Raw genomic sequence first — 26451 nt, 5'->3', positions numbered from 1 at the left:
AGGGTTTAGGGATAGGTGCAGTTTAGGGGTCAGGTATGGCTATATTTAGGTGAAGTGAGGGGTGTTAGGTTTCTGGGGTGGGTGAAGTTTAGGGGTAGAAATCTGTTAGAAATTAGATTTCTGGTTGGCAGAGGTATGCGTCCTGTCCAAGCAGTAACCCCAATCCTAGTCAGGGTAAGTCATAACACACACTAAATGATCCTGTGTTAACCCTCTGGTAGCTTGGCACGGAGCAGTCAGGCTTAACTTAAGAGGCAATGTGTAAAGTATTGAAGCAACACTACAAACAGTAACACCGTGAACACATGAAAAAAGACTCCACACCAGGTTAGAAAAACGGAGCTTAATTTTATAAATAAAACAAGATCAAAAAGACAAAAATCCAACAAGTAGAAGTAGAGATATGAAGTTTTAAAGAATAAATGTAAAAATAACGCTTAGAAGCAATAACCGCTTAAATGGGCTATCTGGTTGCGCTGGACCATGACAAATTCAAAAGTTCATACTGACCACAATGGAGTGCGGGCCTGATACAGCGACCCACTTGGGCCAGCTGAATCAAGGTACCTTGATCCAGGATGCGTCGTCTTTGACGAAGATGCGGGGTGCAGACGAAGTGATGTGATGGTGCCAAGCCATACAGTGGACGAGATGCATTGATTTCCTCTACGCAACTGCGGCAATGTGTTGGAGTGTGAAGCGCTGGTTCTGAATGTGATGCAAGGCTGCTGCTCCAGCAGCAGGCGATGCTTCGATTCCGAAGGCGTTGAGCTGGTTCTAAAGACAATGCAGTGGTTTCAAAGGCGATGTGCCGGGTCAGCTCCACGCAACGACGACGTTGCGCCGGTTTCAACTCATGCACAGGTGAAGATGCGCCGGTTCCGACTCACGCAAAGGCAAAGATGTGTTGGTTCCAATGAGAATGTGTGGTTTCTGGATGTAGAAATAGCCCAGGCCTCACTTCCATGGGACCAGCATTGGGATGGCACCACTTGGCAGGGCAGACTCACAGCTTGTAGAGTCCAGACAAGCCAGGAAGCCCTTTGAGGCTGTCTGGGTCAAGTGATGCAGGTCCACTCCTTCTCACCCAGGCAGGAGAACAGCACTGCAGATCAGCAAGGCAAGAGCATAGCAAGAAAGAAGTCCAGCAAGGCAGCAGTCCAGCAAGGCAGCAGTCCAGCAAGGCAGCAGTCCAGCAAAGCAGCAGTCCAGCAAAGCAGCAGTCCAGCAAAGCAGCAGTCCAGCAAAGCAGCAGTCCAGCAAAGCAGCAGTCCAGCAAAGCAGCAGTCCGGCAAAGCAGCAGTCCAGCAAAGCAGCAGTCCAGCAAAGCAGCAGTCCAGCAAAGCAGCAGTCCAGAAGCTCTTCTTTCTGGTCCAGAAGTGGACTGAAATTATGGTGTCAAAGATCCAGTACTTATACCCAGCTGTTCCTCTAAAGTGGGGGAGACTTCAAAGAAAAGCTAAGAAGTGCACAGAGGTCCAACCTTGGCTCCAGATTCACTTCAGGTGAATCTGCCCTTTGTGTGTGGACAGGACACAGCCTATATAAGTGTGAGGTCGTGCCCAGTTCCTCCTTCCATCACCCAGGATGGGCAATCAGGAAACACATAAGTTTCCTTTGTAAGTGGCTGTCTAGAGGGAACACAAAGCCCAGCTGTCACCCAGCGCAGACTGAACAGAGAAGCAGGCACCAAATGACTTAAGTACAAGCCAACTTTCTAAAAGTGGCATTTGCTAAACTGTAACTTAAAATCCAACCTCACCATACGTTATTTTAAATTGGGAGTCCAGTGACCCCAAACTTGAAAGGTCTATCTCTTCACAATTGGGAATTACACTTAAAAGATATACTAAGGTAATCCCAATGTTAATCTACGGCGAGATATGCCTTGCAGTAGTGAAAAACTAAATTGGGAGTTTTTCACTTCCAAGCTATGTAAAACTTCAAAGTACATGCCTTGCATTTTAAATACATTGCACCCTGCCCTGTTGGGCCTACCCTTAGGGGTGACCTATATGCATAAAAGGGAAGGTTTAGGCCTGGCAAGGGGTTTATCTTGCCAGGTCGAAGTGGCACTGTAAACTACAGGTGGCTCACCAATGGCAGGTTTGATGGTTAGAGGGCAACTAAAGTGGGTGGAACAATGGGTGCTGCAAGGCCAGTAGTAGCATTTAATTTAGAGGCCCTGGGCACATGTAGTGCTCTTTACTAGGGACATAAAAGTAAATTAATATGCCAATCAGGTATGAGCCAATGCTTTGTTTAGGGGATATAGCACAAGGACCTAGCAGTGGTTAGCAGCGGTAAAGTGCACAAAATACTAGAGCAAGAAATGGATGGAGGCATGCAAAAAGTTGGGGGAAGACTAACCCAAGGCTGACAGGTCTAACAAAAGGCCTTTTAGGGTTCTGAGATGGCTGCAATTTAGGTGTGGTGAGAGTTTTTTTTTTTTTAGAGGACAGGTATGATTGGTGTTTAGGGGTTTTGAGGATTCCGTGTTGGACGGTGATTCGGGGACATGGGGGGAGAAGTCAGTGAATTGAAAGCATCTGAAGTAATTGTTTGACAATTTAAAAAATATACAATCTGAAATTATTTCACCTGAAGAAAAGCAAAGAAATAAATTCCTTTGACAAAATGGATTCTGAAAATAGGATCTGCAATCATTGTATTTACAACTTTTAAAAAAAGTACGCAAAAGCCAATTTCGAACAAAAAGATATTTTATAAATTGAATTGAATTAAAATTTATAAAGCGCAACCTATGCACGAAGGCGTCTTGGTGCTATACATGATCTAAGAACAGTAAGAACACTAGTACAGAACAGCAATCATGTTGAACGATTCAGATGGTTTGTGTGAACAACCAAGTTTTCAAACCTTTCCTAAAATTGATCAAAGAGGGTGCTGTTTTTAAAGTAATGGGTAATGTATTCCACAGCATTGCTGCTGATCTAAAGAGGCTCCTGCCTCCCAAAGTAGCCTTCTTGAAGGGGGTAATTGCCATGTCCTGGCTGTTCCAGACCGTAGGGTTCTATTGGGAACATACCATTTTAATTTGTTCCTAAAATGTGTTGGTCCCAGATTGTGTAACGATTTAAAAGCCAGGCATAAGACTTTAAACTTACATCTCTGCCTGACTGGAAGCCAGTGTATTTTTTTTATGGCTTCTCTTGCGGAGACATTTTTAGGGATTTTTGGGATGAGGCATGCCGCCGCATTTTGTACAATCTGAAGCCTGTTGATCAGGCCTGAATTGATGGTAAGGTAAAGTCTATTATAGTAATCTAGGCGGGAGAGGACCAAAGCCAGAGTCACTGTTTTCAGGAGATCCTCTGGTATGTATTGCTTAATTTTATTAATTAATCTTATAGCACAGAAAGAGATGGCTGTGACTTTACTGACTTGGGCCTTAAATTTGAGTTCTTTATCAATAATAATGCCCAGGAACGCGCAACCAAGATGGCCGCGTAGGTGCGAGGCTCCCGAGGACCTCCGCGACCTCCTACGTTTATCCTGTCTTCATCCTGCATCGGTTGAGGGGACTGTGTCGGTGAGCCTGAGCCGAGGTGGTACCCGTTTCCCGTTTTCGAATCGGACCTCGGGTGCCGGAGTGAGCACCGATTGAAGTTTGCGGCCTCCTTCGCTCCTGACCCCGGACTCGCGTTTGGGGGCGACCCGGTGACAAAGTGAACAACAACGGCGGGCTGGGCCTGGCGAGTCGCGTACCCCGCACTTTTACTTTCACTTTCGCGCCCCCTTGCCGTCTTTGCAAGTGGGATCGCGGCGCTCTTTGTGTGGGGGTGGCCTTGCTGGGTGACCCAGCCTGCCTGCCTGCTGTGGCCCGCTCCGCCGTCCTGGATTGACCCCCCGGAGCCCGTGGCCTTGATTGCTTGCCTTTTACTGCGTGGCTGGTGAGGGTGTGAGACCCGCGACGATGGCCACGAAACAAGATGGCGATCGGTTGAAGGCCAAGTCGACCCGGCGTGGCGCCGCACATCAGGCCAACATCATGGACCGCTACACCCTCCCGAAAGGATCTCCCGGTGGACCACACAAGTCCTCCGAGTGCCCTCCGGATGCCCCGGATTTGCCCACAGAGTTGACTCTGCAAGACGTCATGGGCGCCATTGCTGAGATGAAGGCCTCGGTGGGCCAGCGGTTTGACACCTTAGCCCATAAAATCGACGCGGTCCTAGTTGATGTCAACCTGGTGAGGGCTGATCTCTCCAAGACCAACGACCGGGTCGATTCTTTGGCCCACACCGCGTCGGGCCTCACGACTGAGGTGGCGGCCCTCCAAACGGAGGTGCACCGACTTCGTCAGGCGAGTGCGCTTATGGATCGGCGCCTGGAAGATTCCGAGAGTCAGGCCCGGAGGAATAACATCCGCATCATCGGAGTACCCGAGGGACGGGAGGAAGCGGCGGCGGATCTTTTTGTAGAGGACCTGATCGCTACCCATCTCCAGCCTCGGGGACTGAGTAAATTCTTTGCCGTGGAGAGGGCCCACAGAGTTCCCGGGGGAAGGCCGAAGGTCGGAGCCCCTCCGCGGCCTCTCATTGCCCGGATTTTTAACTTTCGGGACAGGGACGCGATCTTGCAAGCCTCCAGACTGCAAGGGCCGATTAAGCTGGAAAATATGGAGGTGAACTTTTATCCCGATTTCACTCAAGCGGTCCAGAAACAGAGACTGAGCTTCCTGGGTGTTAAGCGCCGGCTCCGGGACATGAACTTAAAATACGCCATGCTCTTCCCGGCCAAGCTGCGGGTAGAGGTGGATGGTCGCACGCACTTTTTTGATCGTCCCGAAGCGGCCGGGGACTGGCTGGACACTCTGTCTGGGGGTAGTGCTCGTGATGGTGGGGGGGGGGGCGGCGGGAGGAGACGGCCCACTGGATCGGGACTGAGGGGTTGATATTGGGCCTCACTCTGGACGACTATGATGCCACTTTCGACCAAGCTTCTGTCTTTGTTCTTTCCCCTCCCTTGGAGGTTGTGTGGGGTCTAGAAGGGGTACTCTTTCCTCCTCTAGGGGGTCTAGCTAGTTTTACTATATAGGGGCGACAGGCACACTGCAAGTTGGGGGGGCTGTCTGGGCTCATGCAGGGGTGCAGGGAGGGGGGAGTTTTGTTGGGGTGGGTGGGTTGGGGTGGGGTGTTGTTCGTTTCTACCACAAGGCAAAAGCATCGTTGTATCATTTCTAAAGTGCTCTCTGGGGGACGAGTGATGGCTTCTGTTTATGATGGGGGGTAGGGGACTGAGTCTGTTGTCCTGGAATGTTAATGGATTGGGGGACAGGATAAAACGAGGTGTGGTCCTGCAGTTCTTGAAGCGAATTTCGCCCGATATAGTTTTTCTGCAGGAGACACACCTCATTGGCAACTCCTTTTGTGCCATGAATCGACGGGGCTACCGCCTTGTGGCCCATTCGGGCTTCACGTCTGGTTCAAGGGGTGTGGGCATTATGGTTAAGAACTCGCTCCCGTTGGAGATTGATGAGGTGCACCATGACGACAGGGGACGCTACACGGTTTTGGTGGGTAGAATGGAGGGCAGAGTGGTCGTTTTCGTGTCTGTCTATGTCCCGCCGGGGCTGCAGACGACCACCTTTGCGGATCTGGGGCGCCTCCTCCTTGGCCTTCCGGAGGGGATTCTAGTGGTGGGGGGGGGATTTTAATGCTGTGGTTTCCGGAACTGTGGATCGTCACCCCCCCTAGGGATCTCCCCCGTGCCCAGGCATGGTTGTCTGGCCTCTTGGATACCTTGGGGCTGGTGGATTGTTGGCGTTTGAAACATCCCACGCAGCTGCAGTACACCTTCCACTCAGGGGCTCATGGTAGTCTCTCACGGCTAGATTATGTCCTGGTTCCGGCGGCGCACGTTGGGAGGATAGGGGAGGTGCGCCATTTGGCACGGGGTATTTCGGACCACTCTCCACTCTTGTTGCACTTTGATATTCTTCCGAGGGGAGAGGGTAGGGTGGTCCCGATTAATCCCTGGTACCTGCGTGACCCCACCATTCGCGCAGAGCTGGTTAAATCCCTTAAGCGCTACTTTGACGAGAATGTGGGGTCTGTGTCATCGGTGATCTCATTGTGGGAGGCGTTCAAGACGGTACTCAGGGGAGAGGCCTTGTCCCTTATTTCCCATTCCCGGAGGCGCGAGCGGGAGGAGGTGACTCGTGTTGAAGCTGAGATAACCGAGTTGGAGGGTGATCTAGAATGTGGGGTGACGGATGACAAATTACATGTTCTCCGACTCAAGCAAGCGGCTTATAAGGCCCTCGTCACGGAGGCGGCCAGGGGCCTCAGTAGAGAGCAACAGGGGAGACTGTATGATGTGGGTGATAAGGCTGGTAAATTGATTGCATGGTTGGACAAAAAGGAGAGAGTGAGTCGAGTTGTCCCGTTGATTGAGAAACAGAATGGTGTGTGTGTCACTGAACCAGAAGAAATTGTCTCCTGCTTTGCAGACTATTTCCGTGGGGTGTATTCCCCGGTGTCCTCCCGCTCTGAAGAGGATTCCCACGCCCTGCTCAGGGATATCGCGCTGCCTTCCCTTTCGGAGGAGGACAGAGTGTCGTTGGACGCTGCTCCAACTTCCGAAGAAATTGCCCTCGCCATACGTTCGGTCGCTTCCGGCAAGGCCATGGGCCCTAATGGTCTTCCCATCGAGTTATATAAACTGCGACCGGATACGCTGGCACCGCATCTCCGTGCTATGTTCCTCGCGGCCCACTCGGCGGGTTCCCTCCCGCTAGACCAGCGTCTAGCTACTATCGTGGTTATCCATAAGGAGGGGAGGCCACGGGACCGGGTCACATCCTATCGGCCTATTTCGTTATTGAATGCAGAGCCCAAAATCCTCGCCAAGGTGTTGGCCAATCGGCTGGTCGGCGTAGTGTGTGACTTGATTCACCAGGATCAGTCCGGCTTCATCCCTCATCGCAATACAGCGCTTAACCTGCGGCGTTTGCATGGGGTGCTCGCACGTGTCCCGTTCATACGAGAGCCGGCCATTTTGGCGTCCTTGGACGCCACTATGGCGTTTGACACGCTTGAATGGCCTTATATTTGGGCGACGCTCGCGAAGTTTGGGTTTGGCCCAGGATTCATCAGTTGGGTAAAATTGTTGTACTCTGGCCCGCTGGCGCAGGTCGTGGTGAACGGTAGAGTGTCGGCTTCGTTCGAGCTGGGTAGGGGTATGCGGCAGGGCTGCCCGTTATCGCCGCTCCTTTTTGCGCTCGCCTTGGAGCCCCTGGCGGAGTGGCTGCGGTGGGAACCTTCTATTCGTGGTCTCCGCTGGACCCCCGAGTATGAGGACCGCGTATCTCTATACGCTGACGATATTCTCCTGTACCTGGCTTCCCCACGTAAATCACTGATAGTGCTGGTTGATGTGTTGCATTCATTTGGTCTTAACTCCGGCCTTGTCATCAACTGGGCTAAATCGTGCGTCTATGTTCTCTCTGGGGAGGACCCTATCCTTCCGCGGGGCTGTCCTATCCAGATCGCCCCGCGGGGATTCCGGTACCTGGGTGTCTTCATTATCCTGGACGCGGAGGCCCGATATAGTCAGAACTTGCTTCCCCCCCTCCAGCGCCTGAAGGAGGATGTTGCGCGTTGGAGGCGCTTGCCGCTCTCGCCGCTCGGCCGGGCGGCATTGTTTAAGATGATGTCGCTGCCGCGTTTCCTGTACGCTCTGCAGAACACAATGGACGTCGTCCCGGCGCGCTACTTTCGCAAGGTGGAGAGTTTGCAGCGCCGACTGTTCTGGGAAGGTAGACCGCGTATCGCCCTGGCGAAGCTGAAGCTCCCATGGTACGACGGGGGGATCGCCCTCCCGGATATCAAACGGTATTATTGGGCCTCCCAGCTGGCTGCGATTAATCACGGCCTGTACGGGCCCGCTCTAAACCCGGCCTTTGAAATGGATAAGATGTTACTGCCGGGTGGTGATTATAACCGAGCGCTTTACTCCAGCTCGCTTGACGCACGTCTGACGGGCCCCACGCGTGTCATGGTACGAGTGCGGCTAATGTGGCGATGGGGTGGAAAGGTCGTTTGACCCGGGCGTCGCCACTATACGCATCTGAGCAGTTGGGCTCCCTGTGGACCTCGAAGGGCTTTGAAAAGTGGGACATGATAGGCATCAGCAGGGTGGGTGATCTCTGGACGAGGGGGGGATTCAAAACGTTCGAGATGCTACAGACAGAATTCCAGTTGCAGGACAGGGAGTACTTTCGGTATATGCAGATCCATCATGCGCTATGCTCCGTATTCCCGGACGTTGCCTCCATCCCGGAGTATTCCCCTCTGGAGGATAGAGTGCTAGATGGACATGTACCGGACAGCACGATTTCATTGATCTATAAAAAACTTATCAATGACCGCTCGGGACTGCTGACTAACCTTCGTGAGGCATGGGTGGCCGATGGATTGGAGCTGGATGACGAGGACTGGGTATCGGCGGTGGCCTCCCCGAAAGAGGTGGCCATACCGGCCCGCCTTCGCTTCGTCCAGCTCAAGATACTCCATAGGGTCTATGTTACGGGGCCAAGGCTACTGCGTATGGGATATGCTGTAGACGGGTTGTGTAAGCGTGGGTGTGGTTCTTTGGGGACCTTTTCCCATATTTTGTGGGAATGCCCGGAGGTGGAGCGATTCTGGCGTGGTGTGCATGAGGTCCTGCGGGTGGTTACGCGTGTGTCGCTGCTGCCCGAAGCGAGGAGATGCCTGTTGAATGTGTGGGAGCCAACCGACTACTCGGTGCCGCAGACGCGGTGGGTGACTCTGGGATATATGGTGGCCAAACGCGACATTGCTCAACTGTGGGGTTCCCAGAGGTCGCCGACTGTCTCGGCATGGAAGGATAACATGGATTGGTGCATGTTTCGGGAAAAGGTGGTGTATGTTGCGAGAGGTAAGCCTGGGACATGGGTGAACGTATGGGGCCCCTGGAACGCCTACCGCGGGGGAATCTGTACCCCGCCGTTATTGCCCGATCCGTCACCGGCCCCATCCCCTTAGCCAGTTTATCTCCCCGGTCCCGGGCACTGAGTCCACCTAATCCCAGTCTTGACCTTTTTCCCCCCCTTGCTACTCCTATGGATTGGTAGGGTCCCCCCCGCTAGGGGAGCACATGCTGCTGTTTCCGATTGTGGGTTGCCTTGTGGATTTGTTCTTTTGTTGTTATTTATATTAAAATGAAACCGTTATGTGTGCCCGGATGGTGTGGCTACCACCGCTTCTAACTCCTGTGCATTTCCCTTTGCCGCGGCATGCGCTCTATTGTTTGCATCACATGCTCCTCTTGCTTGCTAGCGGCCGGCCTGAAGGTTGTAGGCCCATCTTTGTATATTTTTTGAATTTTGTAATAAACGGTTTCAAAATAAATAAATAAATAAATAAATAATGCCCAGATCCTTGGTTTCATCTGCGGGTACCGGTAGCACATCGAGTGCAGGTGGCCACTAGTCAGCTGTCCAGAGGGAGGGCTTATTAACAAAGATGATAACCTATGTTTTAGACGCGTTCAACTTCAAACAGTTGACGTCCATCCAGTCACTCACATTCTTCATGCAGATCTTAAAGGCCTCGCCCGGGTGCTTTTCTCCATTTTTTAAAGACACCACAATCTGTGTGTCACCAGCATAGGAAGCTAGGACAAATCCTGCTTTTTTTATTATCAAGGCAAGTGGCGCTACATATAGATTAAAAAGTGTAGGACTCAGGGCAGGGCCCTGCGGAACTCCACATGGTAAGGAAAACTGTTTAGAGGTTACTGAGCCCATTGCTACATTTAGTTGCCGATTGTTTAGAAAGGATTTTAAGAGTTCAAGTGCAGTGCCTTTTATTCCTGCTTCCTGCATACGGACAGCCAAGATCTCATGGCTGACCGTATCGAAGGCCGCCGAGAGATCAAGCAGTACCAGCGCGGCCGTTCCTCCTCCGTCTAAAATTGACCGGATATCTTCAGTGGCAGTAATTAAGGCCGTGATGCTTCCTAAATCCTTGTTGTGTTTCGTCTAATAATAAATTAGATTCAATTTATTTGTTCATTACATTTTCAATGCACTTGGCAGCAAAGGGTAATCTTGCAATGGGGCGATAGTTACTGGGTTCTGAGCCATCAAGATTGTCTTTCTTTAAAAGAGGAAGAATGGAGGTATGTTTCCATTGAGTGGGAAAAATTCCACTGACAAATACTGAATTAATGATAGAGCCCAGATACACTGCTAATTGTGTAGGAATCAGAGGCATTATACTGGGCGGGCAGGGGTTATATGGAGAACCAGATTTAATTGATATAATAAGGTCTATTAGGAAATTGGTTTCTATGAAATGGTAAAGGCCATTCATTCTGAAAATATCCACTAAACAGTTTAGGCGAAATGGTTTCTCAGTAATGGGATTCCATGAAATTGCTTTTCTATTAAACATTATCCAAACAAGCCAACACCTTTTGGCATATCCTTACCAGTGGCTTTCTCTTCTGACCTAGTTGGAAGAGAAGAATAACAAGCTCATTTGACAGCGAGTTTTCACCATCAAGGGCTTGGCTTGTGTCTGTGCGGGTTAGATTTTCTACTTTAAGGCTTTAACTTCAACATCTTTACCGCCAACTTGAATGCCCACCTCTCAACTGCTCCTGATGTTTTTTAACTTAGGGCACTGTAGTTTAAATCGGTCTTATGCTCCAAACCTCCAGATAAGACTGGCAAACCTTTTCTGGTCTCGTTCCTCTTGTTGTTCTCTTTGAGCCTCTTCAGCCTCAATATCTTCAGCTTCAGAGAAACCTATTACATCCATCAACGAACATTTCCCTTCTGCCTTTCTAGCCCCGGGAGCCCTGCTACATCTGCTGGTGCCCAATGTGGTAGTAAAATATTGAGGCTACATATCATAGTCTTAGTCTTAAAGAGTGAACATGCATAGCAATCGTCAACTTTATGATCCCCTGTCTCACAGAACATACATACTGGAAATTTGGTCTTAAAGACAAACTTCCTATTACAGTTGGGGCAGATTTTGAGGAATGTGCTCATAATACAAAATGGCATACAGGACCTCCACGGACTGCACACTGCACAACTATCACTCTACTACTATGTCAATGTTTCCATTTACAAAATCCCTAAAAACTCTGATTCAGGATCAAGACTAGGTTCCTTAACATCATTCCTTCAAATTCCTTTGACAAATTGTTTGGCAGCTTACCTAGGAGCTCTGTCAATATACCCCAAACCAAATTGCAGAAAAAATAATCTAAAATGTTGGTCACATTGTTAGCTTATGGTTGATGTGATGATCAAGGTCTGCATATGTTGATACACACCTAAAGTAAGAAAGGTTTTTTCCAAACTTACATTTTTGAACTGAACCACCAGATATCACAATTACACACAGCATCTAAATCTAGAAGAGACTTCACACTTCCAGAGAGGGAATTTTAACTCATAGGGTTGAGCTGGCTAAATGAAAAGGCCCACACATATATTAAGGGCCTTATTAGGTCATTGCGAAATTGGAACCGACCAACCTTCGGCCGGCGGTCCCGACCACAGTATTACAATGGGACCACACATGGTGCAGTCGCATACTCCCATTCTTCTATGGAAGCTTGTGCTGCGGCAGTAATCTGGCCGCAGCACAAGCTCCGATAGAGAAATGGGAGAATCCGCGCATCGCGTGGGTGCCTGCCACATGGTGCAGGTATTAACAAGGGGGCACCATAGGTGCCCCCTCGGCCCCAACCGAAGCCCGCAGGGAGAAGGGGACCCTGCTAGGGGTCCAAAACTCGCTTTCTGACAGACTTTCCATGTTGGAAAGCCCAACATGGAAAGCCTGTTGGAAACAGACATTGTAATCCCGATGGAGGAAATGCCATCCGAGAGACTACAGTGAGGCCTCCAACTGAGCTTTGGGCTCCTTGAGCCTGTTGGAATCCAGCCGGAATGACAGGCTGGTTTCACTTTTGACCGCCTGCATTGTAATGTGGCAATCAAAAGTGAAACCCAAGATGTGCCTCGGAAAGCCTCCGACCTGTGGTCGGGGGCTTTCCGAGTCACATTGGAATGAGGACCTTTGTGTTTTTTGTTCCACATTTTATAGGCAAATCTTCATTTGAGAACAACATCATCAGCCACATGGGAGCATTGGTAGATTAGTTTGGGATTTCCTACAAGTCATTTACCCACAAAAGGATTGCTGTTGATTTAGAACATTGTATGGTCAAAAGAAAACACAAACCTATAGGTTTCCTGCTCACTTGTGTTCTCAGTAAACAAGTAAAGTGTCACTTAACACTGCTACATTCCAGGCTGCAAATCTGTAAAATAGGCGCAGGTCACTAAATGTTAATGCTTCCAAGTTTAAGTCTATGCCACTTCCTCCCATGTCCACTGAGCTGTGCACCTTCTCAAGTAGCTTACCTACGAAACTTCTCTGCTTGGTCAGAGGCAGAGATTTCTGAAACGCTTCCTTTGGGAACCTAGAATAATAAGAATACAAGCAAAGATGGTCAGGACAACAGCAGTATCACAAACTGTGCACTAGAGATCAATATCAAATTTGAACTTAATGAATTCCAAGATGACAGGGATATTATTATATGTCCTGCTGTAATTTTTTTTTAAAGTGTAACAACCTTAATCAAAGCATTTCTACAGAGATGATATCCTAAAAATGGCCAATGAAACCTCCAAGATCCTGGACTTCATTTTACAGTCCGTCCACACAGGGCAGATTGTACCCAGTGAGTATGTATGTCTGACCTGGGTATAAAAGCGTCTTAGTCATAATAACCTCTCAGAAGCACAAGGTCTGTCAATCTCTGCTATCTTTGAGGGAATAGTAGAGACCTCAAGCCTTCTGCAGTTTCAAAGTACCATACTGAGAGCAAAATGTAAAGCAGGAGGTTGCGAGGCAGAGCTCTAAAAAAGAATGTACTAGAAATCAGGAGGAATAGGCTGGCACACAAAAGCTTCGCCCTTTACACTGCACACTGAAGTTTGCAACTTTTATATAATATGATGTAGGGGAAATTTACTAGTTGGCAGAAATGTTTTAATATTATTTATAGTGCAATATAAATCCACATATTAGAGCACACGGTCAATTAATACACTACCTCCTTCTCCAGCCAATTAAACAGTTCACAGAGAGCAACAGCATCTTTAACCTGCATTAGAAAGTAAAAAACACAAAGGAAACAATGAATGAATCATTTAAAATCAACAATGTACAGGCATATTGCTCATCAGTTTTGGCAAATCAGGTTAGCGAAAACGACACTGTCCGTGGATTGATCGGGAAAATTGACAACATATATGTTTATTTTCTTGCAAATGGGTATTGGAGACATAAGCTTGGATCTCACAACAGATTGTTTACTACAGAAAGGGTGGAGTAGAATTAAGTCTTTAGGACGACGAAACCCAGTACTTGAAGTGAAACAGTCAGGGTCCAAATGCAATAGATTTAGGGCATGATTCATTATAGGGGCCTTAGCATCCGAAGGATTCATGCAGAAGTTCAGTGATCTGGGGAAATTGCCTCTTGACGGCGAGTAAGTTTTATTCCTACGCCACTCTTGATATACAATTTAGCCAACATAAAGGAAGATAATAATAAATGTTATTTAACAGTTGAAGTTTAAGAGATGATTATGTGACCTTTGTGTCCTACATAGCCTGACTATTTAATGAAATGATGAGAGAGAAATGGGTTATTCACTTGAAACTCAGTTTCTCCAGCACTGGTATCTTTCATGTATTCACATTCTTGAATCCCTCTCTGTTGTCAGCACACGACTACCCAGTAACTTTAAACAGAAGAAACCAGTGTTAAAATGACCATAGGCTTCGATAACAGTGTTTGTTCAGTGCACATCCACCTCATTTCAAAAACTTGAACTTCAGCCATTGAGGGGAAAGTGCTGAGCTCTCAGACTCCCACTAGATGCTCTCTTAGCTCTGATGTTTGCAACACAGGTGAGAACAGTAGTTATGATAGAATTGAACCTCTGACCGGGGGTAGGAGGGTCACGTGAATATATAAAAAAGACCAACTTTGGAGAACTAGAGTTATAGGTAAATTACTAATTTCTTCTCCAGTGTTACATCTTTCATATATTCATATGTTTTAATCAGAACAGCCGGCAGTACATAACTTTTGAATAAAGTGGAACGCAGTCTCACTTTATTGAAACAGTTTGCATAGAACTGCTTGTCCCACTGCAGATTCGGCTGCCACATTCACATCTGGGCAGTAATGCTAGGTAGAGAGAAGCCTACTTTTCCACGTGGCTGTATGGCAAATGTCCAACAAAAATATTCCACCATCAAGTGGTACTGTCATGGAATGGCCATTCTTCTGGTTGGGTGGGGGTGTGCCCTCACTCTGCTCTGTAGGAGAGGTTTAGCCTTACTGTGCCAGAAAGTGATACAGGCAGACAGCCAACATACAAGGCCTTACCTGGATAGTAAACAGCCTTTTCTTGGATGGACGAAAGAGGAAAATAGTGAATCTGAATGCGATAAGTCCATCGTTTTGTCCGTTTGTATCCTAATACACCGGCAGACCTGCAATACGTGTGAGGATCCCTCCATACCAGCAGGTGTATTAGGGAAGAAGGTCTGCAGGATAACAGTCTAATTAAAGTGAAAGTCTATAGGGACTTTTGTCATAAATATGGTTGGTAGAATCACCTTGTCTGTGGTGAAGAGAAGATACGGCTCTTTTAGGGTGAATGCCTGTAAATTACTTTCATAAGCTGCTTTGTAATTCTCTGCAAGAATGAGGATGAAGAAACGTCTTCTGTCCTTCCAGAATTTGGACATTCTAGCAAAGTAATCCCTGATTGACATTTAGTACTGGGGAGCCCAAGCAAGTACACTAAAACTTGACGGGGGTCGATGGAGGGTGGAGTATGGTCCTTTTCTTTCCACGACAAACAGAATCTCTTCCACTCAGCATTGTAGGTCTTCACAGTGGATGGCACACAAGCCTGCACGAAAATGTCTCTATAGTCTGAAGGAATATCCAGATGGGCATCAAAGTTATCAGGAACCATGCCATCAGGTGTAAAGACTGAAGTTCATGGTAGAGTATCACTCTGCTGTGTCTGGTGAGGAGCCGCAGATGGTTCTTCAAAGGGAATGGTTAGGTACACTGACAGCCTCATGAGTTCACTGTACCAAAACTGATGAGGCCATGACGTGGCAATCAGGAATGAGGGTAAATGGCGGAATAGACTAAGTGAAGACATTTTGTCACGCAATCAAAATGGTATTGGGCTCCGATCCAAGTAGACTGAAATTTCTGGAGCAATGCTGGCATTTCCTGCTCTCCAGGGTGGCAAAAAGGTCTTTAGTTGACTGCCCCAATTTTGAACAAATGAATTCTACTTGGTCCAAATGGAGTTCCCACTCATGTGGCCGAGTGTGTCTGCCTAGTCGGTCAGGCATCATGGAAGATGATCCACTGTGATGTCCACTTCTTTGGAAATGACCAAGTGATAAAGAAAGGGACCTTCTTCTGCAATGCAATACATTCAGGTTGTGTTGTCTGTTCTGATCAACATAGCTTGTTTTGCTAACCCAGAAAGCATGACTGAAAATCGAAATCAAGCCTGATGGTCCATAACTCTAAAAAAAAAAAAAAAAAAACAAATTGTGGAGGTGCTTTCTGCCATTGACCATAGGCCTTTTGTGGACAGCTCTTGCACGTGGGTTTCCCAAACTTCCATTGGTGCAGCTGCTATTATTATTCTCCATGTGGATGGCTGCAATGGAAGACCTATTCTGAGATACAAAGGGAACCTCCACCACGAAACGCTTGTTTGAGTCATCTAAGGCTGCAAAAGGGAACAAGGTCAATGCAAGATGACATGAGATTTAAGATGGATCTGTATGTCCCAACGGGCACTATGAGTTGGGGCAATATGTCTTTGACTAGGCTTTAAGTTTAATCAATCCTTTCTCTGAGCTGTAACCTTTTCCGAGCTGAGAATTCAGGTATGTCCCTAGGAACTTCAATCTTGAAACAGGATGGATGAAAGCTTTCTTAGTATTCAGAGTCAGTCCGAGTTCTAGAAACAGGCAGTTGTAGATGCACAAGCCTCTTCGTTTGATGAAGCTTTGAAGAGCAAGTAGCCTAGTATGGAAGTACTTGGTAACATTATCTTTAAAGGAAAGCAGTGAAAGATGTCAACCTCTTTGTAAAATATTTTAGCCTGATTGGAAGCACCTTGAATTGGCAGTGCTGCTTCACCACAGAGCATTGCAGGTACTGTCTGAGTCTTCAATGTATTGGGACGTGAAAATATGCATCCTGAAGATCTTGGGAGGTGAGGTACTCACTTTCCTGAAGCATCAAAAGAACTACTTGGAGGGTTACTATCTAGAAAGATTGTTTCTTTAGGAACTTTGTCAACTTCTGAAAGTCCAGTATTGATGTCCACTTGCCCAATTTTGTCTTATCCAGAAAGAATCTGGAATAGAAGCATCGGTCCCGCTGTTTGCTTGGGACCTTCTCTATGGCTGTTTTTAGGAGGAGACTCTCTTGCTGTAGCTCCTGCAAATGCAGATTTTTTGGGGGGGTCGGATGGTTTTGCGGTTTCTGTAAAAAAAATGTTTTTAAAAAACACAAACAAACACCAGAGTGTGACCAGATTGCAATATTTGAAGCACACAGCAATATATAGAGATTGCATCGCAAGTGGGAGCAAAGGCAGAGATTCTTCACCTGACCAGAAGTAGTGAGGTTGAAGGCACTTGGGTGGTTGTGAAAAGTGTAGCACTATTTTCATTATCCTGGGATTATTATTATTCAGGTCCCACTGCAGAGCCCGCATATGCCATCTGGCACTAGCAGGATGCAGGAGACAATCAGGCCCAGGAGCCGGAGGGTCATCCTGACTGAAACCCAGGACAGAGGCTAAAAGATCGGAATCATAGCCTGACTATCCCGGACTCGCTGCTCGGGAGGGTAAACCCGAAACAGCATCGAATCCAGAACCGCTCCGATGAACGGGAGCTTCTGAGAGGGACTCAGGTGCGACTTCGCCACGTTGATGGAGAACCCCAGCAAATGCAGGAGGTCGGCCGTAGTCTGAAGGTGGTTGACGACTGCCTGGGGCGAGCCCGCCTTCAGCAACCAGTCATCGAGGTAAGGGAAGACTGACACCCCTGACCTGCGCAGGTGAGCTGCAACCACCGCCATTACCTTCGTGAACACCTGAGTGGCGCTGGTAAGGCCGAAGGGGAGCACGGCAAACTGAAAATGCTCTTGGCCTACCGTGAACCGCAGGTAACACCGGTGGGCCGGCAGGACGGGGATATGAAAATATGCGTCCTGCAAGTCCAACGCTACCATCCAGTCTCCAGGGTCGAGGGCAGCCAAGACCTGAGCCAGAGTCAGCATTCTGAACTTCTCCTTCCAGAGGAAGCGGTTGACGTTCCAGAGGTCCAAGATGGGACGCCGACCCCCTTTGTCCTTCTTGGGGACCAGAAAGTAGTGGAAATAACAACCACTCCCTACTTCTGGCCCAGGAACACACTCAATAGTCCCCTTGGCCAAGAGGGTCGTGACTTCCTGCTGGAGAGCTGCCAAGTGTTCCCCCGACATGTGGTGGCACTGAGGTGGCATGTCTGGAGGGGTGGATTGAAAGGGAAGGTAGTAACCTACGTTCCCTTGAAGGTGCGTGCGCGCACCTCTGCTGACATCAGCGCGCACTGCCGAGTGTGGAGCGTGCACACATCCAGGACATTGTGCGAGAGAATCACGCCGCCGCTTTAAAAAAGCGAGCGGCGCGAAAAGCGGTCACTTTCTAAATGCGTGTGCCGGAGGAAGAGTCGGGACGGAGTGCAGGTAAGTGGGGCTTGGGACCTTGGGGGGCTTGGGGGCTTGTCGGCATGGGGCTGTTCGCACTTGTTGGTAAAGCGCGGTGCGGGGACGATTGTGGGATTTTGTTTAAGTATTGATGTTAAACACAGCCCGTGAAGGGGCTCTGATTAACATCAATTCTTAAACAAAAGCCCACAATCGTCCCCGCACCGCGCTTTACTAATAAAAGAGTAGAGCAAGTTTAAAAACACAGTGTGTACTTTCAGAAAGTACACGCTGTAGTTTTAAACAGGCTCTACTCTATTGTTAGTGAAGCGCTATTGCGAAAGCAATTAATTGTGGGCTTTTAAGTATTGATTTCTACCCCTCTCCTGTCTTCCTTCAAAAGCGGTAGTGAGACAAAGTAAAGGCCCCTGTTTATCTTTCTACCGTTTCTGCCTATACCTTTCCCTTCTTTCTCCAGTGCCCGTGATTATGAATGTGACCTCTGTGTAGTGTGAATTGGGAAGAAAGCAGAGATAAAGAAAGATCCGGCAAGAGTAGATAAAGATACAAAAAGTGTAGGGTGGTCGAAGGACGAATGAGGTATAATCAAGACCTGGCAGTCTCTATTTCATGACGTGGCATTCAGCATTGAGCACCTATAAAAAAAAAAAAAAAAACACTGGATTATGATTGTTGTTATGATGATGATCATCATCATTTTCCTAGTACAATTTCTGGAGGAGTGCACATTCCGGAGAAGCAGAGGATTGAAAGCACAAGGTGTAAGCTGTTAAGAGATGCCCGCCCTTGTAGCAAACGTCTATTCCCCTCAGCCGCCCCGCCGGTGATGGCTTGGTGAGCTCTTTATTTTTTAATTCCATAGGTCATATATTGATTATTCTGGTACTTACTAATCATGTATGAAATGCACCCACACTGAATCGTTGATTTTTGCAATTATTTGACTCATTCGGATTGTGTAGGATATTTTTGTTCAATATTCAAGTCAATTAAGAGTCAATAAATATAAGATTATGATAGAAACCTACAGGCCGCACCATTTGTTCTCAAGTAAGGCTGGCACTGTATGTGTGAAAATGCACCATCTTTTCACTTTTTAAAGTAAACGTTTGGAGTGACATTTGGAGCTACACAGGTGCGCGGTCTTTGTTCCTGGCACCCATAGCCATGGTTGCAGTGCACAGAGACCCTCCACTGCCGCACACAGAGGGAAAAAATTAGAAGGAACATTGGTAGTAACCCCTGCGGATGATCTGCAACACCCACTTCTCCGATGTGATAGCGTGCCAGTGGGCTAGATGAAGGCGGACCCTGCCACCCACTGGCGTGGAATGCCCCACAAGGCTCGGATTAGGAAGGTTTGGAGGCTGAAGCGGTGGGGCGGAGCTGGACTGACCCCCACGCTGATTTCCAGACCCGCCCCCCGCAGAAGCCGCGGCCACGCGGAGGCTGGTTCTGCACAGGTTTGCTGAAAGAACGGGCCTGGGCGCCCCTTCCGTTGCCGCGAAAGGGACCAAACCCAGGAGTGGCTGGGCTCTTCGTGGAAAGAACCAAGGACTTGGCCGTGTCCTGCAAGTCCTTAAAACGCTCCAGCGCACTGACGGCCTTATCGCCAAACAGGCAAGTGCCAACAAAGGGCATGTCCATGAGTGAGTTCTGGACAGCCAGCGAGAACCCAGTAGATCTGCGTCGGGAACAGCCCCGGGAACGGCGCCGGATGGGCCGAACCGGCGCCGCATCCCAATGCGGATCCCAGGTAGGAAACCTGGGCAAGGGCGGGACAAAGGGCACCCACTGCGGCGCCGGCAGTGCTGGACCTTGTGGCACCGTGGCCGGAGCCAACGGCACAGGATCCTGTGGCGCCAAAGCTGGATTCACCGGCGGTTCCGGTGGCCCAAACGGATCCGAACACAGGAACGCGGGTTCCAAAGGCGCGCCGGCAGGAGCCAGAGGCCTAAAGAGGCGGTCCATGGTAGCAAGAAATTCTTGCACCCGTGCGGGAGTCGCCGACGGACCTGGGTAAGGAGGGTAGGCCGCAGGACTCCCGGGCTCCGAAGGAGCCGCCGGAGCAGAACCCCTGTCCCCCTCGTCCGCATCTGGGGACCGACGGGGGGACGTCGGAGAGTGAACACGCTTCTTAACTTATTTTTGTATCGTCTCTTACCCGAATACGAGGGTGAAGACTTGGAGTCCGAGGAGCGATGACAGCGGCCCCGCGAGCAGTCCCTGGAACGGCCCCTGGAGCGGGAACGTCGCTGGGACGAGTGCCGGACCTCCAGCAGCTTCTGGCGCCGCTCCCTCAAGGCCTTCGGGCCATGGCCCGACAGGACCGGTAGTCGTGGTCGGTCTCCAGGCAGTAGAGGCAGACATCGTGGGGGTCTGCCACCGACATATTGCCACGGCAGGCCCCACAAGACTTAAATCCAGGCATCCCTACCTGCACTAGGAAACCAACTGAAACAGGAGACAAAAGTCTCAAAAAGTTAGTCAAAAAGTGACTAAGGTATGCGCTCTAACCAGATCTGCGTGTTCTGGTGCGGAAAAAGAATGAACTGACGTCAGCGCGCATGGGTGGCGCCTAAGTAGTCTCCGTGACTTCATCTCGGCACATACGACGCCAGCGACGGACGCGGAGCCGCACAACACCACCTACTGACGCGCATGGGTACTGCTACGAAAAGACTTTCCGGATCCAGTCTGACGCCTGGGGATATTCTAAGGTAAGGAATCTATCACTAACGTGTCTCTTTCAGATACACATACTTGTGCTGATATCCCTCCTCATTAGGCTCCTCTTCAAATTCTGGTACATAGCATGCATTGAATTGAGTGGGACTGCAGGCTGTGTCTTGCGCTTGCTTCTGGATGTCAGAGTCAGCCCCTAGTTCTGAATCCAGTATCTGCACAGAAGGGTGTGCAGAAATCTTCAGCGATGACAGAAGGAAAGTTAAAGGCATTATGTAACTTTAATTCTTGTCGACAAGGTCTTCGGTGGGGTCACCATGGTCAATAAGATGGCAACTGTTATCAAAGGTGGCTGCACTGTTACCGTCGGCATGGTTATCTACAGTGCTGTCACCATTGGATAGGATCCTGTTATAAACAGTGCTTCTTGCTTGTCAATAACAGTGAAGTACCCATCGAAAGGATGCTTGTCATCGCCTTTCAGTGGATCTACGATTGTCGATAACTTGGGTGGTAAAGTCTGACTGGATATCAGAATAGTGTGATTTTTGCACAATCTTTAGCGCAGGATGTTCCCCTCCATTTTTAATACTTTACCTGCGGAAGCTTCATCTGATGATTGGAGTAGCTGGCTGTGGACACTACTGAAGAAAATACCAGCTAAGGAAGACCTACATTATTACTTTTATGCACTGCTTTTGTTGATGTGGTTGTTGAGTAATGTTCATTGAATCAATGTCAGAGGAGGAGGCATCTGCTTTGGAAGGGAGAATTCTCTTCGATAAAAAATAAAGAGCCAACATCCTATCTATTTATAAGCTTCTTTGAGGGATAGTGTATGAAGCTGGCTGTGCATATTCTATACCTAAGTAAGGTATAGTGTGCACAGTCCAGTGGACTTTGTGGTTTCAAATCAACAGTAGTATTAACTTAGCAATGTAAAAGATACACTTAGTGCAAATAGGACGAAATGCAATCCAATCCTATGGGAGGAAAACAGTCATGCACATTTACAGGCAAGTACTCTATTTACACATCCAGTCTTCGGTGGTTTAGACCAACACTGGGCATGGGTCAGATCAAGGTAGGTACTGCACCACCAATGGCATTAGGGCAGCCAGGTGCAGAGGTCACTGGGTCCAATGTTACACAATGGAGAGTGGGGGCACCCACGAGAGGTGATATTTGCAGGTAAGCACCCATGGTTAAAAGGAGCAGGCCCAGGGGGTTTAGGCAAGCACAGGGGGCACAAAAGGCAGCATCAAAGCTACACCATCAGCGGCACAGGGGCAGCCGGGTGCAGGGTGCAAAACACAGCGTTGAGCTTCCAATGCAATTCTATGGAGATTCTTCTTTTAGGAAACAGGCTGCAGGCGTCGAATCAGAGGGTGCAGACAGAAAAACAGCATCAGCAACAGGCAAATTTGGATGTTGGGGGTCACAGGACCACAGCTGGTAAAGCTCCCCAAAGCCCAGGGGCTGCAGGTGCAGGGGTGCCGTGAGACGTCACATTTCTTCTTACCGGGCCAGTCGCAGTTGTGGGGACGCTTCAGATTCACACTGAAGGCAATGTCGTGGAGGTCAGGAGAGGGCAGCCAATGCTGCATTCGAGGTGGTCAGGATAGCTGGGGAGACTTCACTGAACAGGGGAACCACTCAGACGTGGCTGTGGACATTGGCTGCAGAGTGGGAAGGACTTGCTGTTCCAGATGGCACAGGAGTTCTTGGTGTTGATTTCTTCTGGATAGGCCAGCTGGGGAATTCAGTGAGTTTTATAGAAAAGCATGCCTATGTTAATTGCATCAATTATGGGGCCGAGCACATGAGAAGGAGGGTTCAGCAGTGGTAAGGAGTGAGTTTGCTGCCTAGGTGTGGAGGGTCACATTACTTCAGACATTTGTAGGCGAAGCAGAGGCTGCAAAGCTTATCCTGCACCATAGAAAAGTTAATGGAAACATCCAGTAAAGTACAAGATGAACAAGTTACATATCTTCGTAACGATCTTTCTGATGGATACTCTAACTGCAGATTCCTCTCATTGTGAATAATCTCCAGGCATCAGATTGGATCTGGATACTTTTAGAGGCCTTCTCTGCATGCCAAAAGGTGGCATTGTGCGGCTACGCGCAAATGTTGTTCCACTCCAGAAGTGAAGAGCGAAATGGCATATAAGCTCCACCCATGAACGCTGACATCAATTGCTTTCAAGACTGTCTGCGCCCTCAGATGCAGAGTCCATCTGCAAATTCGTACGACTAGTGAGTAGATCTCTAGATTGGGATCTTTTAAGATGGAAAAGAGTTCAGTTGACGGAGAGGGAAGGTAAGAGGGTGCGGAAGAATCTGCAGTCAGACAGATTATCCATCATAAAAATTGTTACTAAAAGGTAAGTAATTTGTTGTTTCTGATGGATACTTCATACAGATTCCTCACCTGGTGAATAGATACAATAGTAGTACCTCTGAATGTTATGGTCTATGAAAGGGCTCAGACCACAAAACGGCAGGACTAAGGGGATAAAATGCCGCTCTTGACGGACCAGACTGTCGAGGCAGTAGTGCTTCAAAAATGTGTGGAATAAAGCCCATGTGGCTACCCAACCGATCTCCATTCAGACACTTCGTGATTTAACACAGTTTTAGCAGCTTTGGCCCTGGTGGACTGAGCCTGCAAAAATATTTAGGGAAGGGAAGGGCGGCATTTTGCCAGAGAGTAGCAGAACTTTATATCGAGAACAATCCATCGAGAAATGGTTCGTTTTTGCACTGCTCTACTCTTTTTTTGGGCTGGAAAACTCTACAAAGTGCAGATCTTCCACTTCATTTTCCTAGGAATCATTGATAGAGAAACTCAATGCGCTTTAACGGTTCAATCAGTGAAGTCTCTCGTTCTCCTCAGAGGAATGTGATGGAGCAGAGAATGCCAGATGCATGATGGCCTGGTTAATATGAAAAGGAGTAATCACTAAAGGTAGAAAGGAAGCTCGAGCTCTCAAAAGCAACTTATCAGAGAAGATGACGGTATAAAGTGGATTTGCAAAGCGCGCCTGAAGTTTGCTCACATGTAAAGCCAATGTTATAGCGATGTGAAAGACTGTCGTTAAGATTAGATGCCTCCAGTGACTACTGTGCAATGGCTCAAAAGGGGTGTACATCAAGAATATGAGGACTAAGTTCAAGTTCAACGTTGGGAGGTAGGGAAAGACTGGTAGCCGACGCAGCTAGATGTGCTATGACTGTTCCCATCACTCTTGTAATCGATAGAGGGCACTGGTGAGTCCAAAGGGGAGCACTGCAAACTGAAAATGCTCCTGACCAATCGTGAACTTGTGGACCTGCAGGACGATGATGTGAAAATAAGCATCCTTCAGGTCCAAATCTATTATCCAATCTCCATTGTCTAGAGCAGACAGAACCTCGGCATCTTGAATGTGTCCTTTCCCAGGAAGGCGTTCAAAGGGCAAACATCTAAAATAGGCCAAAGGCCTCCATTCTTCTTCGGCAAAAGGAAGTAGTAGGAGTAGCAGCCAGTTCCTACTTACAAGAACGGAACCCTTACTATTGCTCCTTGGGACAAAAAGGCCTGTACTTCCTGCCATAAGACAGACGTTGGGTCCTCTGTCACCAGCCCTGAAGACAGTGGAAGTTGTGGTGAGGTAGAAATGAAAGGGAGAGTACAGCCCCATGGACAATTTTGAGGACTCACTTTTATGCTGTGATGGTTTGCCAACCTTGGAGGAAATATCAGATCCTGCCATTGACAGGGTGGCTGTGTGTCTGCAAAGACACACAAAAGTTGCACGCTGTCCTTGATGTCTCTGAAAACCATGGTCTCTGTCATCAAAGGTCAGAAAAGCCCGTTGTTCTGGAGGAGGGGTCTCATGTTCTTCTACAAGACAGAGAAAGGTCGAAATTGCTGGTGAAATTGCCTTGTGTGAGCAGAAAGACCCGGGGATTGTGCTTGGGCTCCACTCGCCTTGAAACATTCTAAAACTGAATCTGCATTCTCCCAAAAAGGCAAACCCCGTTAAAGGTGCCTGGAAGTCCCCAGAGAAGCCTGTGAACCCAATCCAGGCATGGGGTCAGACAGCCACACTGGTACGCCTGTCATGTCCTAGACAATTTTTCGTGTCCAGTCCTGAAGGTATCACGAATTTCGCTGCATCATGGTTGCCCTGGATAGCCTGGGTGCCCCAAAGGCCGTTTGTAACATCCAGTAACATTTGGGCCATCATGCCCCAAAGGCCTTGGTAATAATGGCCAATGAGACAGCAAGCATTGAACGATCTCAGAGCAAGGCTCGTGGAGGAGAAAACTATCTTGCCAAAAGTCACTATTAGTTTGAAATCGCGGTTGGGAGGATTGGTCGGGAAAGCATTTGAGTTGACCCAGCTGGTGGACACATGGACCACCAGACTCTCTGGAGAGGGATGTTGTGTTAGGAAGGCAGGGTTGCAAGGTGCAGGTCAGTGATGATGGGCAACCTGTCTTCTAACAGTTGGCACCAACCCGGGCACAGCCTAGGTGCATAGAAGGGTGTCAGAAAGTGCCTTGCTAAATGGAAACAGTGGCTCAGTTGGAGCCTGCCCAGGCTGTAGCACCTCAGATAACAAGTCAATTTTTACTTCCATGGTCGGTAATTATAAAGCCAGCACCTCAGCTGCCCTTCGCATTACTACAGCAAAAAAGGCCCTCTGTAGAACACAGGGTGGAACATTATGTCAGTATATGAGGAAGTGTCAGCAGCACTGGTGGTATGAAGCTCTTCATACCAACTTTCTTCATCATCTTTGGGAACAATTGTCCCTTTCATCATAGTTATCACTTTCAGAATCTGTGCTAGAAATATGTTATAGAGACTGTGTCCTATAATGTGGTAAAGCCAAGGTATCCAAATCAAAGGGGTTACGCCAAGAAGTTGTGCACCAGCCGGCACCAAGTATAACTTTGGTTGAGGTCATGGCGGATTCAATTTAGAGTCGGATAGCACTATATGCTGTATATCCTCATCCAGCATAGATTGCGTTGGCATTGGTATCGATACAAGCGGGACTAGTGCATGCGGAGGTAGTGGAGTCAAAGCAGGCACATGGTTTCAGTGCCAAACCCAACGTGTCTCCAAGGGGCACAGATGGAAAGGAAACTCAGGATGCATCTGGACCAGAGTCGGAATTCACTCTGCTGGAGATCAGGGGCGAGAACAGGAGGCCCACTGACACCCTTTCGCCCTCTACAGAGTTGGAGAAAGGCAGGAAGAGTACATTTCCTGCTTGGATTTCATTTGTGTTATTGTTCTTTGACTTACTTAAAACTTTGACCACAACAAAGATCTGTTGCGGGAATGGGACGTTCTTTTTTACCTTGACATGTTACAGAGCAGAGACTTCTTGTGCCTGGCAACACAAGTTTGGCTTCACGTTCGTGCATGGCCTTCAAGTTCATCTGCACATAGGCACCACAGTCCTCAGAGTTGTGGTCTGACCCTAGGCATCACATGCAGACTTTGAGGGTCTGGGAGAGATATTTGATTGCGACAGTCATGTATGGGTCTAGGGGGGGACATTTCCTTGTGCACTGGATAAAGTCTGACAAAAAGTCTGGTAAAAAAAAAAAAATCAAGAAGAAACTCCAGATCCATTCCTGAAAGAAAGGAACTGAAATATGCATGCATGGGTTGCACTTATATGTTACGTTATGTTAGCGATGCTTGTATAGCGCATGGCTGCCCCAACAACGGGGCGCTCCAGCGCTCGAGGACGGGTGACAGTGGTGAGTGATGCTAGCCAGATGGAAAGACAGCCAGGTATTATCTGTTACTAAAAGCCTAGGGGACAAGAGCGCAGCATGCCCACACATCGCTCTTCACTTCTGGTGCAGAATGAAGTCAGCTTGCCAAGCTGCATGATGCC

General features: G+C 48.5%; 1 protein-coding gene across 5 annotated transcripts in view; it reads right to left on the bottom strand.

The window, feature by feature from the left end:
* Positions 1 to 26451, bottom strand: part of XPNPEP1 (X-prolyl aminopeptidase 1) — a 384359-nt gene that overhangs the window by 134849 nt on the left and 223059 nt on the right. For all 5 annotated transcript variants that reach the window (XR_014961064.1, XM_085603445.1, XM_085603448.1 and 2 more), the window contains 2 exons: positions 13135 to 13185; positions 12437 to 12495 (listed from right to left, as the gene is read on the bottom strand). Coding sequence is in view for 4 of the 5 variants with exons in the window: in XM_085603445.1 (XP_085459571.1) it covers positions 12437 to 12495; positions 13135 to 13185 (110 nt within the window). In the remaining variant the exon portion in view is untranslated. The remainder of the gene's footprint in view (positions 1 to 12436; positions 12496 to 13134; positions 13186 to 26451) is intronic.

This window comes from Triturus cristatus, chromosome 1_2, assembly GCF_964204655.1.
Source record: "Triturus cristatus chromosome 1_2, aTriCri1.1, whole genome shotgun sequence".
Taxonomy (NCBI): Eukaryota; Metazoa; Chordata; class Amphibia; order Caudata; family Salamandridae; genus Triturus; species Triturus cristatus.
The sequence above is the reverse complement of the archived record's forward strand: the minus strand, read 5'-3'. Positions and strand labels throughout refer to the sequence as shown.